Raw genomic sequence first — 18,733 nt, 5'->3', positions numbered from 1 at the left:
ATAAAACCTATCCCATTACCTTATGGAGTCAGACAGCCAGTGTTCAGTGGCTCCTCAAAATCAACAATCTGTACTTGGCTTTCATGCCATTGCCAAATTCCTGCTTGGCAACTCTCAGAATTATTAAGCAACAAAGAGTCTCAAACGCTTACTGAAAGCATGGTATAAATCAAACTCATGTGTTGGCCTCAGGGCTATCAGTACCATTAGTTGTATTCATGTATTTCCACACACAGCCTCACTATAAAAATACGGATCATTGAAATGCTATCAGTCCATACATAAACTGCACAACATATACTGTGCAAACACATTGCTGTAACTGTTGACCTCAGTAGCACAAGACATGCAATATATACATCGCACATTCTCAGCGCTGCCAGTACATATGAACTGTGCAATATATCTTCATGCTAGTGACACGTGCAACTTTCATGAGAATACAGTAGGCACTCAGAACTGTAGCTGATGTGTGCAATTCAGTATTATCATGCCCTCAATATACAGTACCAATGTGCACATCATACACATTTATATTTGGACAGTCACAAACATTGTACAGTCAGAATCCAGACGGGACACATAGACATGCTCACATGCGGCATCACCGAAACATATGCCACTCACAAATTGGATTGCTCTGTGGAGAGACTGACTTGAGCACGAGCCCTGACAAACAGAAAACAATTAGTAGATCACTTGAACTGAAATAATTTGATCACTCAAATGATCATCAATACACAATAAGGCATTGCAATGCATAAAATAAAATTACAAAACCAAATCAATGTAGTACTAAATTCGTAAACACTGATGTAATTGGCTTGTGCATGTCCCCTTCTATAACAAGCACTTTGAGTGTAGGTTGGAGCAGTGACCATCTAGCAGGTGATGAATTAGGTTTTATGCTTTAATCACTTCTGTACAAAGTTCCACAGTACCGTCTCCTCTATAGCTGTTTTACCCAGATCAAATTACATATATGAAGAACTCCACCCAATGGTGAAGTAATTGCTCTCGCTACATTGCTCAGCCATTTCATTTAATTGTCACGGAGTACTTTGTGATAAGCTTGTCCACACCGCCTCAGCTGTGATCTTCGCTATTAAGCATGTTGGGTAATTGATGTCGAACTCACAGTATATACCTCAGTCTCCCTTTGTATCATCAACAGAATTTAAAAATGATGAAAGTAACATGGGTGTAAAATACTTTACAAACATTCTCTACAAAGCTCAATGTCTCCTCATTGGGGACTGGAGCAAAGCAGAGTGACCATAACAGGATCAGCAGTAGCAAGAAACAGAATTTCTAAATGTCAGCTTGACATTGATTGATTAAAACATGATCCAGTAAAATTAAAAGAGATACAGGACATTTGTTAAGTCATTAAAATACTAATTGCTACTTAAGGAAAATGAATGCTACACCATCCACCAGCTCAATACCGCGGACTGGCTGCTCTCCACGGGGCTCCGCCACAGCTGCTCTCCATGGTGCTCTGCGACAGGCTCTTTCCACTCTCCCCACTGCGGTGCTTGCTCAGTGTCAGGCCGCTCCCGACGACGCTTGCTCGCAGACCGCTCCCGACGACGCTTGCTCGCTCCAAACGATGCTTGCTCAGTGACAGGCCGCTCCTGACGACGCTTGCTCGGTGACAGGCCGCTCCCGACGACGCTTGCTCGCTCCTGACGATGCTTGCTCGGTGACAGGCTGCTCCCGACGAAGCTTGCTCTGTGACAAGCTACTCCCGACGACGCTTGCTCCGTGACCGGCTGCTCCCGACGGCACTTGCTCTGTGAGAGGCTGCTCCCGACGACGCTTGCTCCGTGACTGGCTGCTCCCAACGATGCTTGCTCAGTGACAGGCTGCTCCCGACGATGCTTGCTCCGTGACAGGCCGCTCCCGACGACGCTTGCTCCGTGACCGGCTGCTCCCGACGATGCTTGCTCAGTGACAGGCTGCTCCCGACGACGCTTGCTCCGAGACAGGCTGCTCCCGGCGACGCTTGCTCCGTGACAGGCTGCTCCCGATGGCGCTTGCTCCGTGACAGGCTGCTCCCGACGGCGCTTGCTCCGTGACAGGCTGCCCCTGACAGTGCTTGCTCCGTGACAAGCAGCACCCGGTGCTTGCTCGCTCCTGATGTTGCTTGCTCAGTGACAGCCTGCCCCCGACAGTGCTTGCTCCGTGACAGGCTGCACCCAACAGTGCTTGCTCGCTCCTGACGATGCTTGCTCGGTGACAGGCTGCTCCCGACGGCGCTTGCTCCGTGACCGGCTGCTCCCGACGGTGCTTGCTCGCTCCTGACGATGCTTGCTCCATGACAGGCTGCTCCCGACGGTGCTTGCTCGCTCCTGACGGTGCTTGCTCAGTGACAGTCTGCCCCCGACGGTGCCTGCTCCGTGACAGGCTGCTCCCGACGGTGCTTGCTCCGTGACAGGCTGCACCCGACGATGCTTGCTCAGTGACGGGCTTCCACGACGGGCTGCTCCCAAGGGCGTTCCATGATAGGCCGCTCCCGAAAGCCGGCTCCCGACAGTGCTCCATGACATGTTGGTCCAGACAGTGCTGCTGGTCAGGGTTCTCCTGACAGCGCACTGCGGCAGGCCACTTTCGACTGTGTTTGAGACTTGTCGCTCGCGACGACGTTTGAGACTTGTCGCTCCCGCCGGCGCTGGCGCCATGTCGCTCCCGCCGGCGCTGGCGCCATGTCGCTCCCGCCGGCGCTGGCGCCATGTCGCTCCCGCCGGCGCTGGCGCCATGTCGCTCCCGACGGCGCTGGCGCCATGTCGCTCCCGACGGCGCTGGCGCCATGTCGCTCCCGACGGCGCTGGCGCCATGTCGCTCCCGACGGCGCTGGCGACATGTCGCTCCCGACGGCGCTGGCGACATGTCGCTCCCGACGGCGCTGGCGACATGTCGCTCCCGACGGCGCTGGCGACATGTCGCTCCCGACGGCGCTGGCGACATGTCGCTCCCGACGGCGCTGGCGACATGTCGCTCCCGACGGCGCTGGCGACATGTCGCTCCCGACGGCGCTGGCGACATGTCGCTCCCGACGGCGCTGGCGACATGTCGCTCCCGACGGCGCTGGCGACATGTCGCTCCCGACGGCGCTGGCGACATGTCGCTCCCGACAGCGCTGGCGACATGTCGCTCCCGACAGCGCTGGCGACATGTCGCTCCCGACAGCGCTGGCGACATGTCGCTCCCGACAGCGCTGGCGACATGTCGCTCCCGACAGCGCTGGCGACATGTCGCTCCCGACAGCGCTGGCGACATGTCGCTCCCGACAGCGCTGGCGACATGTCGCTCCCGACAGCGCTGGCGACATGTCGCTCCCGACAGCGCTGGCGACATGTCGCTCCCGACAGCGCTGGCGACATGTCGCTCCCGACAGCGCTGGCGACATGTCGCTCCCGACAGCGCTGGCGACATGTCGCTCCCGACAGCGCTGGCGACATGTCGCTCCCGACAGCGCTGGCGACATGTCGCTCCCGACAGCGCTGGCGACATGTCGCTCCCGACAGCGCTGGCGACATGTCGCTCCCGACAGCGCTGGCGACATGTCGCTCCCGACAGCGCTGGCGACATGTCGCTCCCGACAGCGCTGGCGACATGTCGCTCCCGACAGCGCTGGCGACATGTCGCTCCCGACAGCGCTGGCGACATGTCGCTCCCGACAGCGCTGGCGACATGTCGCTCCCGACAGCGCTGGCGACATGTCGCTCCCGACAGCGCTGGCGACATGTCGCTCCCGACAGCGCTGGCGACATGTCGCTCCCGACAGCGCTGGCGACATGTCGCTCCCGACAGCGCTGGCGACATGTCGCTCCCGACAGCGCTGGCGACATGTCGCTCCCGACAGCGCTGGCGACATGTCGCTCCCGACAGCGCTGGCGACATGTCGCTCCCGACAGCGCTGGCGACATGTCGCTCCCGACAGCGCTGGCGACATGTCGCTCCCGACAGCGCTGGCGACATGTCGCTCCCGACAGCGCTGGCGACATGTCGCTCCCGACAGCGCTGGCGACATGTCGCTCCCGACAGCGCTGGCGACATGTCGCTCCCGACAGCGCTGGCGACATGTCGCTCCCGACAGCGCTGGCGACATGTCGCTCCCGACAGCGCTGGCGACATGTCGCTCCCGACAGCGCTGGCGACATGTCGCTCCCGACAGCGCTGGCGACATGTCGCTCCCGACAGCGCTGGCGACATGTCGCTCCCGACAGCGCTGGCGACATGTCGCTCCCGACAGCGCTGGCGACATGTCGCTCCCGACAGCGCTGGCGACATGTCGCTCCCGACAGCGCTGGCGACATGTCGCTCCCGACAGCGCTGGCGACATGTCGCTCCCGACAGCGCTGGCGACATGTCGCTCCCGACAGCGCTGGCGACATGTCGCTCCCGACAGCGCTGGCGACATGTCGCTCCCGACAGCGCTGGCGACATGTCGCTCCCGACAGCGCTGGCGACATGTCGCTCCCGACAGCGCTGGCGACATGTCGCTCCCGACAGCGCTGGCGACATGTCGCTCCCGACAGCGCTGGCGACATGTCGCTCCCGACAGCGCTGGCGACATGTCGCTCCCGACAGCGCTGGCGACATGTCGCTCCCGACAGCGCTGGCGACATGTCGCTCCCGACAGCGCTGGCGACATGTCGCTCCCGACAGCGCTGGCGACATGTCGCTCCCGACAGCGCTGGCGACATGTCGCTCCCGACAGCGCTGGCGACATGTCGCTCCCGACAGCGCTGGCGACATGTCGCTCCCGACAGCGCTGGCGACATGTCGCGCTCGACAGCGCTGGCGACATGTTGCTTCCGACAGCGCTGGCGACATGTTATAAACAAAATAATATAAAACAGTTAATTCAAGTTACAATGCACAAAGAACACAATGAACAATCATGAACCCAAATTAACTTAAGCCCCCAACATTAAAGAACGATATGAGGTTAGCCAACCAGGCCGAGGCACTGGGTGGAGTAGGAGAGCTCCAGCCAAGCAGAGCCCGTCTCCGGGCTGTTAACGAGGCGAAGGTGAGGACATCCGCCTTCACCCGTCTGCAGTACCGACGACTCTGATTTCTCGAAAATGGCCACCAACGGACATGGCTCCAGACAAACATGAAGTATCTCTGACATGGGGCGAGATTCTCCGACCCCCCCCCGCCGGGACGGAGAATCGCCGGGGGCTGGCGTGAATCCCGCTCCCGCCGGTTGCCGAAGTCCCCGGCACCGGAGATTCGCCTGGGGCGGGAATCGCGCCGCGCCGGTTGGCGGGCCCCCCCCCCCCCGCGCGATTCTCCGGCCCGGAAGGGACGAAGTCCCGCCACTAAAATGCCTGTCCCGCCGGCGTAAATTAAACCACCTACCTTACCGGCGGGACAAGGCGGCGCGGGTGGGCTCCGGGGTCCTGGGGGGGGGCGTGGGGCGATCTGGCCCCGGGGGGTGCCCCCACGGTGGCCTGGCCCGCGATTGGGGCCCACCGATCCGCGGGCGGGCCTGTGTCGTGGGGGCACTCTTTCCCTTCCGCCTCCGGCCTGGTCTCCACCATGGCGGAGGCAGAAGAGACTCCCTCCACTGCGCATGCGCGGGAATGCCGTCAGCGGCCGCTGACGCTCCCGCGCATGCGCCGCCCGGAGATGTCATTTCCGCGCCAGCTGGCGGGGCACCAAAGGCCTTTTCCGCCAGCTGGCGGGGCGGAAATTCATCCGGCGCCGACCTAGCCCCTTAAAGGTTGGGGCTCGGCCCCCAAAGATGCGGAGCATTCCGCACCTTTGGGGCGGCGCGATGCCCGTCTGATTTGCGCCGTTTTGGGCGCCAGTCGACGGACATCGCGCCGTTTTCGGAGAATTTCGCCCATGGTGTCAAAGAAGGAGACCCAGAAGCTCACTAACTTGGGACAAGACCAGAACATAAGAGTGTGGTTAGTTGGCTCCCGAGAACAACGCTCACACCTGTCCTCCACCCCAGAGAAAAAACTGCTCATCCTTGCCTTTGTAAATGAGCCCTGTGCACCACCTTGAATTGGATCAGAGTAAGCTGAGTGCAGAAGGGCGTGGAGTTGACCCTGCGAAGTGCCTTGCTGCACACCTCATCATCCAGAATAGGACCCAATTTATGCTCCCATTTCACCTGTACCTCGATTAACAGAGCTGACTCCACTGATAAGATCTGGCCATAAATACACGAAATGTTCCCCTCACCAGACCTGGCCAAAAACAAAATCCTCTTCAATAGGGAGGTGATGCTAAGAGAAAAGGAGGAAAAGCCTTACGTGAAAATTTGTGAATCTGAAAATATCTAAACAGTTTGGAACCAGCTCCTTAAAACTGGCAAACCTTCCCTCCACGGACAAGTCTCCAAACCCTTCCCCTCCTATGACCTAAACATCAAGTCTAAACCCATTGTCAAAAAGAGGCGATTACTGCAGATTAGGGCCAGCAAAGACATGGAGCTAAGTTTAAACTGGGGAGTCCCTAATCAGCACAATCGCCTAGGACGCTGCCTCCCGCCTCAACTGATGAACTAAAAGGTGACTGGCCTTATCCCTGTGTTCATAAAATATACCCCTCGAAGGTCGCAGCTGGCCCACAGGCTTACCCGTAGATAGTAATGCAAATTGTGTCTGCAACGTTTTCCTGTTTGCCAGAAACTCCGCGGTTGGGACAAGTGAGTACTGATGGTCCACCTCAAGGATGGAGTCCACCAGCTTCTGCAGCTCCACCCTCGCAGTCTTTTTCATGTGCACGGTGTAGGAAATTATCGCCCCCCACTAAACCACCTTAAGGGCCCCACAACGTGGGTGAGATAAACTCACTATCTAGCACAATAAAGTCAATATAATAAGAACATAAGAACTAGGAGCAGGAGTAGGCCATCTGGCCCCTCGAGCCTGCTCCGCCATTCAATGAGATCATGGCTGATCTTTTGTGGACTCAGCTCCACTTTCCGGCCCGAACACCATAACCCTTAATCCCTTTATTCTTCAAAAAACTATCTATCTTTATCTTAAAAACATTTAATGAAGGAGCCTCTACTGCTTCACTGGGCAAGGAATTCCATAGATTCACAACCCTTTGGGTGAAGAAGTTCCTCCTAAACTCGGTCCTAAATCTACTTCCCCTTATTTTGAGGCTATGCCCCCTAGTTCTGCTTTCACCCGCCAGTGGAAACAACCTGCCCGCATCTATCCTATCGATTCCCTTCATAATTTTATATGTTTCTATAAGATCCCCCCTCATCCTTCTAAATTCCAACGAGTACAGTCCCAGTCTACTCAACCTCTCCTCGTAATCCAACCCCTTCAGCTCTGGGATTAACCTAGTGAATCTCCTCTGCACACCCTCCAGTGCCAGTACGTCCTTTCTCAAGTAAGGAGACCAAAACTGAACACAATACTCCAGGTGTGGCCTCACTAACACCTTATACAATTGCAGCATAACCTCCCTAATCTTAAACTCCATCCCTCTAGCAATGAAGGACAAAATTCCATTTGCCTTCTTAATCACCTGTTGCACCTGAAAACCAACTTTCTGCGACTCATGCACGAGCACATCCAGGTCTCTCTGCAAGCAGCATGTTTTAATATTGAGTATACCTGGTGGGCATGGGAGAGAAAAGAAAAATCTTTATCACCCGGGTGCAAACAAATGCAATGGATGTGCTTTTTTACAAAATAATCCACCTCCTCCGGCGCATCAAAAAAAGTATTTCCCCTCAAGTCACTCTTAACCGCCAGTTACACCAACCCGAATTGGACTCCACTTTTATACAGGCTTTGGCCTTGTTGAACACCGGCTGCTTCTTTGCCAGCTCAGCTCCCACATCCTGATAAAACCTGATGGCGTGGCCTTCCCATTTGTTGTCTCGATGCTCCTTTGTCCATCTCAGGATCTGCTCTTTTTCGTGGGAGCTGTGAAACGTCACGATTACTGCTCGCGATGGTTCGTTGGGACGGGGCTTCTGTCGGAGTGTCCGTTGGCTTGATCGAGCTTGGGAGGGGCGGCGAGCCTACCCTCCCCCCACCATATTCCCAAACACCATCGCAAAATAACCTGTGGGAGTTGGGGCTTCCATCCCCTCTGGCAACCCTACACACGGATATTTTGCCTTCTTGAACAAATCTCCAAATCATTAATTTTGCCTTTCAGGGTTTTAGTCATCTCGGCCATCAGAGACGGCTCCACGTCCAGAGGGGCAATCTGGTTGCTATGCCTCACTAATTTAGTACAATTTTTTTGAGGACATTGCCAGTGCGGTAGAAAACGGGGAGCTAATGGATGTGGTATTTAGATTTCCAGAAAGCGTTTGACAAGGTGCCACACAAAAGGTTGCTGAATAAGATAATGATGCATGGCGTTAAGGGTAAAGTAGTAGCATGGATAGAGGATTGGTTAATTAATAGAAAGCAAAGAGTGGGGATTAATGGGTGTTTCTATGGTTGGCAATCAGTAACTAGTGATGTCCCTCAAGGATCAGTGTTGGGCCCATAATTGATCATAATTTAAATAGATGACCCGGAGTTGGGGACCAAGTGCAATGTGTCCAAGTTTGCAGACGCCACTAAGATGAGTGGTGAAACAAAAAGTGCAGAGGATACTGGAAGGGATTTGGATAGTTTAAGTGAATGGGCTTGGGTCTGGCAGATGGAATACAATGTTGACAAATGTGAGGTTATCCATTTGGGTAGGAATAACAGCAAAAGGGATTATTATTTAAATGATAAAATATTAAAACATGCTGCTGTGCAGTGAGACCTGAGTGTGCTAGTGCATGGGTCGCAAAAAGTTGGTTTACAGGTGCAACAGTGTGATTAAGACGGCGAATGGAGTTTTGTCCTTCATTACTAGAGGGATGGAGTTTAAGACTAGGGAGGTTCTGCTGCAATTGTACACGGTGTTAGTGAGGCCATACCTAGAGTACTGTGTTCAGTTTTGGTCGCCTTACCTGAGAAAGGACGTACTGGCGCTGGAGGGTGTGCAAAGGAGATTCACTTGGTGAATCCCAGAGTTGACGGGGTTGGATTACGAGGGGAGGTTGAGTAGACTGGAACTGTACTCGTTGGAATTTAGAAGGATGCGGGGTAATCTTATAGAAATATATAAAATTATGAAGGGAATAGATAGGATAGATGCAAGCAGGTTGTTTCCACTGGCGGGTGAAAGCAGAACTAGGGGGCATAGCCTCAAAATAAGGGGAAGTAGATTTAGGACTGACCTTTGGAACTTCTTCCCCCAAAGGGTTGTGAATCTATGGAATTCCCTGCCCAATGAAGCAGTTGAGGCTCCTTCATTAAATGTTTTCAAGATAGATAGATAGTTTTTTGAAGAATAAAGGAATAAAGGGTTATGGTGTTCGGGCGGGAAAGTGGAGCTGAGTCCACAAAAGATCAGCCGTGATCTGATTGAATGACGGAGCAGGCTCTAGGGGCCAGATGGCCTATTCCTGCTCCTAGTTCTTATGTAGCAGACACCACCATACATTGTATCACAGCCCCATGTGCTTTTACTGTTTTGTTGATCTTCTCCAATGCCAACCATAGTAATATTGATTCTAACTGAATTGTGATCACTATCCTCGATGCTGTCGCCAACTGACACTTCACCCACTTCGCTGTTCCCCAAGACTAGGTCTTGAATTGCATCTTCTCTCATTGGATTTGGAATAATTAGTTGAAAATTCCATTAAACATTGGGTTTTTAAACAAAAATACCTTCAGAAACTGCACAAAATGGCTAAAAGAACAGCACCCTAGCGGGAGCCACTCTTTTTTTTTTATTCGTTCCTGCTCTTGAATGGAGTGGCTTGTTAGGCCATTCTGTGAGGGGCAGTCAAGAGTCAGCCATTTTGTTGTGTGGGTCTGGAGTCACATGTAGGCCAGACCAGGTAAGGACGGCAGACTATGCTTCCTGAAGGACATTAGTGAACCAGATGGGTTTTTACAACAATTGGCAACAGCTTCATGGTCAGCATTAGACTTTTAATCCCAGTGTTATTTTTTATTGAATTCAAATTGCACCATCTGCCATCTGGGATTCGAACCAGGGACTGCTGAGCATTACCTCTGGATTACTAGTCCAGTGAGAATTTGTCCTTGCTTTTTCACCATACTCATAGTAATATTGTCTTGATTTCAGAAAATATTGCTCAGCCTGGTTGGTGTATAAAAGACTGAATTCTGACTTCAGGTGGCGGCCATGCAATGAGTGGTCGCACGTTTGGAGACTCCCACACAAGATGGATGTTTTTGGTACTTCCCCATCCGAATCATGTGCTGTTGGATGACAGGTGCATGAGAACTGAGGGAATATAAAACTCCTGTTGGGACTGGTTTATGACTCATCGGACGAGAAGTGCAACGAGAAAGAGACAGCAACTTTTTTTTAATAAACACTTTATTGAGGTATTTATGGTTTTACAACAGCAACAAGATAAACAATGTACATCAATTTATAAGCATAGTGCAAGAGCCGTCTTCCTCCCTTACAGGTCCCACCTTTACTAACCCCATACTCTAAACTAATTTAACCCCCAGCACCCCCGCCCCGCCCTGCTGACGGTACATTTTCCGCAAAGAAGTCGACGAACGGCTGCCACCTCCGGGTGAACCCTAACATTGACCTTCTCAGGGCGAACTTGATTTTCTCCAAACAGAGAAAGCTAGCCATGTCAGTTAGCCTAGTCTCAGTCGTCGGGACTTTGGGTCCCTCCAAGCTAATAGAATCCGTCCCCAGGCTACCAGGGAAGCACAGGCTAGAACGTCTTTCTCCTCCTGGATACCCGGGTCTTCTGACATTCCGAAAATCGCCATCTCTGGACTCAGTACCACCCTTGTTTTTAACATCTTGGACATGACCTCCGCAAACCCCTGCCAGAATCCCCTAAGCTTCGGGCATGCCCAGAACATATGGGCATAGTTCGCTAACCCTCCCGCACACTTTGCGCACCTTTCTTCTACCCCAAAGAACCTGCTCATCCGAGCCACTGTCACGTGGGCCCGGTGAACGACCTTAAATTGTATCAGGCGGAGCCTGGCACATGTTGTGGACACGTTGACTCTACTCAACGCGTCCGCCCAGAGACCATCCTCTATCTCTCCTCCTAACTCCTCTTCCCACTTGCGTTTCAACTCCTTGGTCTGCGTCTCCTCTGAACCCCCATGAGTTCCTTGTAAATGTCCGAAACCCTCTCTTCTCCCACCCACCCTCTGGAAACTACCTTGTAATGTATCCCCCTTGGTGGTTGGAGCGAGAAGGTTGAAACCTGCCTGCGTACGAAATCAAACACCTGCAGGGACCTAAATTCATTTCCCCTCGCCAATCCAAATTTCTGCTCCAGCTCCCTCAGGCTAGAAAAGCTCCCCTCTATAAACATATCCCCCATCCTCTCAATCCCTGCTCTCTGCCATCTCCGAAACTCTCCATCCATCCTTCCCGGGGCGAACCGGTCATTATTACAGATTGGAGATGACACCGATGCTCCCTCTGCCCCACATGCCTCCTCCATTGCCCCCAGACCCTCAGGGCCGCCGCCACCACGGGGCAAGTGGAGTACCGTGCCAGCGGGAACTGCAGTGGCGCCCTTACCAACGCCCCAAACTAGTGCCCTTGCATGAAGCTGCCTCAACACACTCCCATACCGACCCTCCCCCCACCACCCACTTCCTGATCATGGCTATGTTCGCCGCCCAATAATAATTACTAAAGTTCGGCAGCCCCAGCCCGCCCTCCCCCCGGCTCCGCTCAAGCATCCCCTTTTTTACTTGCGGTGTCTTATCCGCCCATACAAAGCCAGTGATTACCTTATTGACGCATTTAAAAAAGGACCGTGGAATAAAGATGGGGAGACACTGAAACACAAACAGGAATTGCGGGAGGACCGTCATTTTCACTGTCTGCACGCTCCCAGCCAGTGACAACGAGAGCGCGTCCCACCTCCGAAAATCGTCCTTCATTTGGACTACTAACAGGGCCAAATTTAACTTGTGGAGCCGTTCCCATTCCCGTGCCACCTGGATACCTCGGTACCGGAAGCTTCTCCCTCCCACCCTAAACGGCAGTTCCCCCAATCGCCCCTCCTGCCCCCTTGCCTGGAGCGCGAACATCTCACTTTTCTCCATAGTTAGTTTATACCCCGAAAACCGGTCAAATTCCCCCAGAATCCTCATAATTTCTTCCATCCCCTCCAGTGGGTCCGATACATACAGGAGCAGGTTGTCTGCATAAAGCGAGACTCTGTGTTCCACTCCACCCCCCCGGATCAGCCCCTTGAGGCTCTCAGCGCAATTGCCAGCGGCTCCAAGGTTAACGCGAACTGCAGTGGGGAGAGGGGGCATCCCAGTCTCGTCCCCCGATGCAGCCTGAAATAGTCCGATGTTGTCCTATTTGTCCGCACGCTCGCGACAGGAGCCTTATACAACAACCTGACCCAGTCAATAAAGCCCCGCACAAATCCGAACCGTCCCAGTACCTCTCACAGATATTTCTATTCCACCCGATCAAAAGCCTTCTCTGCGTCCATTGCGATCACTACCTCCACATCCCTACCTTCTGGGGGCATCATGATCATATTTAACAACCTTCTTACATTGGCCACCAACTGCCTACCCTTAACGAACCCCATCTGGTTCTCCCCAATCACATCCGGAACAGTCTTCAATCCTAGAGGACAAGATTTTGGCCAACAGTTTGGCATCCACATTCAATGGGGATATCGGCCTGTAGGACCCACATAGCTCCAGGTCCTTGTCCCGCTTCAGGATCAATGAGGTAATGGCCTGTGACATCATCGGGGGAAGCACCCCACGCTCCCTTGCCTCATTGAATGTCCTCATCAACAGTGGCCCCAATATCCCAGAGAATTTTTTATAAAACTCCACTGGGTACCCGTCCGGCCCCGGCGCTTTACCCGACTGCATGGCCTTCAGACCCTCTGCTATCTCTTCCAACCCGATCGGGGACCCCAGCCCTTCTACCATAGTCCACCCCGTCCACCGTCAGGAAATTCAGCCCCCCTAAAAAGTGCCACATCCCCTCTGGCCCAGCTGGGGGTTCCGACCCATACAGCCTACTGTAAAACTCCTTGAACGCCTTATTTATCCCTGCTGATTCTCCAACCAGGTTCCCGTCCCCGTCCTTTACTTTCCCAATTTCCCTGGCTGCCTCCCTCTTTCGAAGCTGCTGCGCGAGCATTCTGCTGGCCTTCTCCCCATGTTTATAGATCACCCTCCTCGCCTTCCTCAGCTGCTCTCCCGTCCTCCCTGTAGTTAGCAAGCCAAACTCCGCCTGTAGCCTCCGTCATTCCCCATAAAGCCCTGCCTCTGGGGTCCCCGCATACCTCCTGTCGACCTGCAATATCTCCTTTATCAGTCAGCCCACCTCCGCTCTGTCTGCCTTCTCCCTATGGGCCCGTATCGAGATCAGCTCTCCTCTAACCACCGCCTTCAATGCCTCCCAGACCACCGCCACCGAAACTTCACCAGTGTCGTTGACTTCGTCAGCCAGAAGTCCCACGTCCAGCCTCCAGAGCCGGCACTGGCTACGCTCCCTGATAACCTGTAGGTCAACCCAGTGCGGGGCATTATCTGAGATTGTGATCGCCAAATACCCCGTGCCACTACCCAGTCAGTGGAGCCCTATTCAAACTTTTAAAAATCAAGCCGGGAGTCCCCCCCCCCCCCCCCCCGCGCCATCTGCTCCATAAACCCCATAAATTAGCTCCTTTGCCATTGTTGGCACCCTGCCTGTCCTTCAGCTTGACCGGTCTAACCCAGGGTCAATAACGGTGTTAAAGTCCCCTCCCATGACCAACTCATGCGAATCCAGGTCAGGGATCTTCCCAAGCATCCTCTTTATTAAACTCCACATCGTCCCAATTTGGCGTGTAGTCATTTACTAGTACCACCTGCAAACCCTCCAGTTTCCCACTGACCATAATGTACCGGCCTCCCACATCCACAACTATTCCTCCCTCCTCAAATACCACTCGCTTATTAATCATGATCGCAACCCCTCTAGTCTTCGAGTCCAGCCCAGAGTGAAAAACCTGTCCGACCCATCCCTTCCTTCATCTGATCTGATCAGTTATTCTGAGGTGCGTCTCCTGTAGCATTAACACGTCCGCCTTCAGTCCTCTTAAAAACGCGTGAACACTCTTACGTTCAACGTAATCAGCCTGGTTGGGGGGAGGGGGCTCATCGCCCCCCTCGCCGATCAGCCATCACCTTTCTTGGGCCAGTCTCCAGCCCGCGCCCCGCGCATCCGCCGGCCTGCCCCTAGGCAGCCTCCGCCCCCGAACTCCTTTCTGACCCGCAGCAAACGTCCCTCCCCCGTCAGCAGAACATTTCCCCCCCCCCCTCCCCTCCCCCGTAACAGCACTATGTAAACCGACCCCTTTGACAAGCATAACATCTTGTGAGCCAGCCCACACAGCTAGCTTGGTTCCCCCTGCCAATGGCACCAGACATTCTCCCACCTATGGTTCCCTCCCCACCCTCTCCCCCGCTCGGACACACATATTCAAAAGAAAAGCAGTCCCAATACAACTGCCCTTAAAAAAAAGAAAAACGCAATAAACAAAGAAAAGATCAAACAGAAGATCCAGCATCTAACAAACACACCTCCATCCCCCATCAGTGCAAATGTAAACTTTAACTCACTCAGCTCTGCAACAGGCCCCAAATCAATACAGTTGGCATTACAAATAACGTCCCCCCCCAAAAAAAAGAACAAGAAACTTTTTCAACGTGAGCGCTGCAACAAGTTAAAAGTCCTCAATCTGCCACCAGTCCTTTCCTTCTAGCGAAGTCCATCGCTTCCTCGGGCGACTCAAAATAAAAATGTTGCTCCTCATACGTGACCCAGAGACGGGCTAGATACAGCAGTCCAAACTTCACCTTTTTCTTAAAAAGGGTCACCTTTATCTGATTGAACTCCACTCTTCTCCTGGCCACCTCCGCACTCAGATACTGATAGATCCGCAGGATCTTTTCTGCCATTTACAACTCCATGTCTGCCTCGCCCACTGTAAAATACGCTCCTTGTCCAAGTACCTGTGTAATCTCACCACCATTGCCCTCGGGGAGTCCCCCACTCGCGGCTTCCTCGCGAGCGGTCGGTGCATCCTGTCCATCTCCAAGATGCGGGAGAATGTCCCATCACTCAGCAACTTCTTGAACATGCCCGCTATGTATGCCCCAGCAACCGCTCCTTCGGACCCCTCCGGGAGACCAATGATTCTCAAGTTCTGCCAGCGGGACCTATTCTCTAGGTCCTCCACCTTCTCCTGGAGCCTTTTCTGCTGGTCTCTCAGCATCCCCACCTCCATCTCCATTACTGTTTGATGTTCCTCCTGCTCAGCCAGCGCCTTCTCTATTTTCTGGATCACCCGATCTTGGGCATCCAATCTAAGTTCCAGCCGCGCAATCGATTCTTTAATCGGGTCCAAGCATTCCTGCTTCTGCTTGGCGAAACCCTCCTGAATTAACTGCATCAGCTGCTCCGTTGACCGCTGGGTCGACAAGCCAGGACTCCGGTCATCTGCCATGCTTTCTCCCGCTGCAGCTTCAGCCAAAGCCTTCTCTGTATGTCTATTTCTTCCTTTGCGAGCACTTCTAGTCCGCATCTCCATGCACCGATGTAGGAATCCACTCCACAATTGCCTCTACCATCAATTTGCCAAATCAAGTCCGATAGGAAATTGGGGGGAAAGGTCCAAAGGTCCGACCCGAGCGGGAGCCACCAAATGTGCAACCTACTCCTTCACAGCCGCCACCGGAAGTCAAGAGACAGCAACTTGAGCAAGAAAGTTTTTGTGGCATGACATAGGAGAAGATGGCAGAGAGCAGCTGGTGGAATTCCTCAACAGCCATTTCCATCCGTTGGGGAAGGAGGCCTTAGAGGACCTGGCTACGGTGGTGGAGCTGCTTAGGGCAGTGATCGAGCGTGTGGAGCTGAGGCTGGAGACACAAGGCCTGATCCAAAAGGTGGAGTAGTTGGGTGGGGGAGCATGAGGATCGGTTGATCTCGCTGGAAGCAGAGATGAGGATGGTGACAGGCAGCCAGAAAAGGCTGACGGAGAAGATGGAGGTCTCGAGGACCAATCCAGGATACAAAACACGCAGATCGTAGGGATGCCGGAAGGCATTGAAGGCACGGAGACCGCCAAGTATGTTGGAGAAGCTGATGGGGGAGGGGGCCTTGACCATCCTCTCAAGGTGGGCCGAGTGCACAAGGTGCTGAGGAGGAGGGCGCAGGTGGGGGAGCCGCCGAGGGCGATGGTGGTGAGACTGCATCGTTTCCTTGACAAGGAGAAGTCTTGAGGTAGGTGAGGCAGACACAGAAGTGCCTTTGGGAGGAAAGCGAGCTGCAGATATATCAAGACCTGGGAGTGGAGATGGCCAAGCGGAGGGCCAGGAATAACCGGATCAAGGCTGCCCTCTGCAAGAAGGGGGTGACTTTTGGGAATCTGTATCCCGCTCACTTGTGGGTCGCGCACCAGAGGCAAGAGTTTTATTTTGACTCGCTGGAGGAGGCGAAGGACTTTATGAGAGACTATAGGCTGGGAGGAGTATGAGGACATTGAACTTTGGAGTGGAGTTGTGTGTGAAAGGTGGGCACACAGTGTGGGTGGATTGGTGATGGTTACGACAGAGGGGTAGGGTGGGGCAGTCATCCCCCCCCCCCCCCACATGATGGCAGGGGCCATCATGCAGCTGGTTGGGCTAGTTAATGCGAATGAAATATGGGGTTGTCAGGAGGGGGGGGGGGTGATTGGTTGGTTTTTGGTTTGGTTATGGGGAAGGGGAGGGATGCTGATATGGGTGTGGTTGGTGTGATGCAGTTAGTTGAGGGACGGCAACGGACATCTTGGGGCGGGCCTGGAAAAGTGTAAGACGTGGACCAGGGGGAGCCGGCTAAAGGGGTATGGCTGTTCGGCTGGGGACAGGGCAAGGATCCCCCGACCAGGCTGGTTACCTGGATTGTGCAAGGGTTGAATGGGACGGTTAAATGGCCGCGTATTTTCGCGCATTTGAGAAGTTTGAAAGGGGATGTTGTGTTCCTGCAGGAGACGCACCTTAAGTTGGGAGATCAGACGAGGCTGAGGATGGGATGGGTGGGGCAGGTGTTCCACTCGGGGTTGGACATGAAGACTAGGGGGGGTGGCGGTGCTGGTCAATAAGAAAGTGGCCTTAGAGGTAGGTAGTATTGTAGCCGATCCAGGGCATAGGTACATGATGGTTAGTGGGATGTTGGAGGGGATGCCTAAGGTCCTGGTGAATGTTAATGCCCCAAATTGGGACAACGTGGACTTTGTGAAGTGGGTGTTAGGGAAGATTCCATATCTGGACACGCACCGACTAATAATGGGGGGGGGCGATTTTAGCATGGTTCTGGATCCGAGGTTGGACCTGTTGTGTCCCAAGTCATTGAAGATGTTGGTGGTGGCAAGGGAGTTGATGAACCGTATGGTGGGGTGGGGCGCAGACCTGTGGAGGTTTGTGGGTGAAAGAGTTCTCATACTTCTCACATGTGCACCCAGTTCCTTGTCACCTGAATTCCTAGGTACCGAAAACCCACCCACGTGGAATTCAGGTGACGAGGAGCTGGGTTCAGCTGCACAAATTAAATTTGGCACAACTGACGGCAGGAATGAAGACAGATTTTAAGAGGTGGGATGTGTTGCCGCTGTCATTGGTTGGGCACGTGCAGATAGTTAAAGCGACGGTGCTGCCCAGGTTCTTGTTCATGTTCCAGAACCTTCCCACCTTGGTTCCCAAGTCTTTTTTTAGGAAGGTGAATGGGCCAATTTTGTGCTTTGTGTGGGCGGGGAAGACCCTGCAGGTGGGGGAGGTGTTTTTGGAGGGGGAGGATGGGGCTGGCATTGCCAAGTTTAATTATTGGGCGGCAAATATCGCCACAGTGAGCAAATGTGCAGAGGGATCGGTTTTGGGGCGGATGGAGGCAGCACCCTCACAACCGTCATGTGGGCCCTGTGCATCCCCTTAAAATGGATCAGGGTGAGGACGGGTTTGAGGGCACTGTTGTTGGTGCCCCTTCCATTTTCGCTAGTCCGGTATTCTGTGAACCCGGTGGTGATCTCAGCATTGCAAATTTGGAACTAGTGCAGCCAATACTTCGGGACGGAGGACATGTTGTTGTGGGCGCCAATTCGTGACAATCATAGGTTTGTACCGGCAGGGCTGGATGCGAGGTCCGGGGTGGCAGTAGGTAGGAATAGAGTACTTCAGGGACTTGTTTGTAGGGGACAAGTTTGCAGACCTGGCAGAGCTGGTGGAAATGTATCAGTTACCCAAGGGGAATGGTTTCAGATACTGCAGGTGAGGGACTTTGAGGAGAGAGGTGCCATCCTTCTCGGGGCTGCCGCCTCCGGTGCTGCAAGATAAACTGTTGTCCGAGGATGACAATGGGGAGGGGAGAATGTCAGACATTCATGGAGAGTTGATGGAGAGGGAGGGCGCTCTGGTGGAGGAGATAAAGCGCAAATGGGAGGAGGGGTTGGGTGGGGAGTTGAAGGCCAGGATGTGGCAAGAAGCTCTGTGGAGGATGAATGCGTCCTCGACGTGTGCGAGGAAAAAAATTCATCCAGTTTAAGGAGATGCACAGGGCCCACATGACGGTTGTGAGGATGAGCTGGTTATTTGCAAGGTTGAGGAGGTTCTGGCAGAGGTTCTCAGATGTCATGTCCAAGATTCTAGGTGTAGGGGTG

General features: G+C 53.7%; 1 protein-coding gene across 6 annotated transcripts in view; it reads right to left on the bottom strand.

Annotated features, from left to right (window-relative positions):
* b4galt7 (xylosylprotein beta 1,4-galactosyltransferase, polypeptide 7 (galactosyltransferase I)) overlaps positions 1 to 18,733 on the bottom strand; it is a 52,612-nt gene that overhangs the window by 22,068 nt on the left and 11,811 nt on the right. For 3 of the 6 annotated variants that reach the window (XM_072512019.1, XM_072512023.1, XM_072512018.1), the window contains one exon: positions 628 to 669. The exons of 2 other annotated variants lie outside the window; for them this stretch is intronic. In XM_072512019.1, coding sequence (XP_072368120.1) covers positions 628 to 669 — 42 coding nt within the window. Of the gene's footprint in view, positions 1 to 19; positions 242 to 627; positions 670 to 18,733 lie in introns of those variants that run through there. One more of the 6 variants, XM_072512021.1, reaches the window with a different exon arrangement.

Source organism: Scyliorhinus torazame, chromosome 7, assembly GCF_047496885.1.
Source record: "Scyliorhinus torazame isolate Kashiwa2021f chromosome 7, sScyTor2.1, whole genome shotgun sequence".
In the NCBI taxonomy this organism is placed as follows: domain Eukaryota; kingdom Metazoa; phylum Chordata; class Chondrichthyes; order Carcharhiniformes; family Scyliorhinidae; genus Scyliorhinus; species Scyliorhinus torazame.
This window is presented reverse-complemented; position numbering and strand designations above follow the sequence as displayed.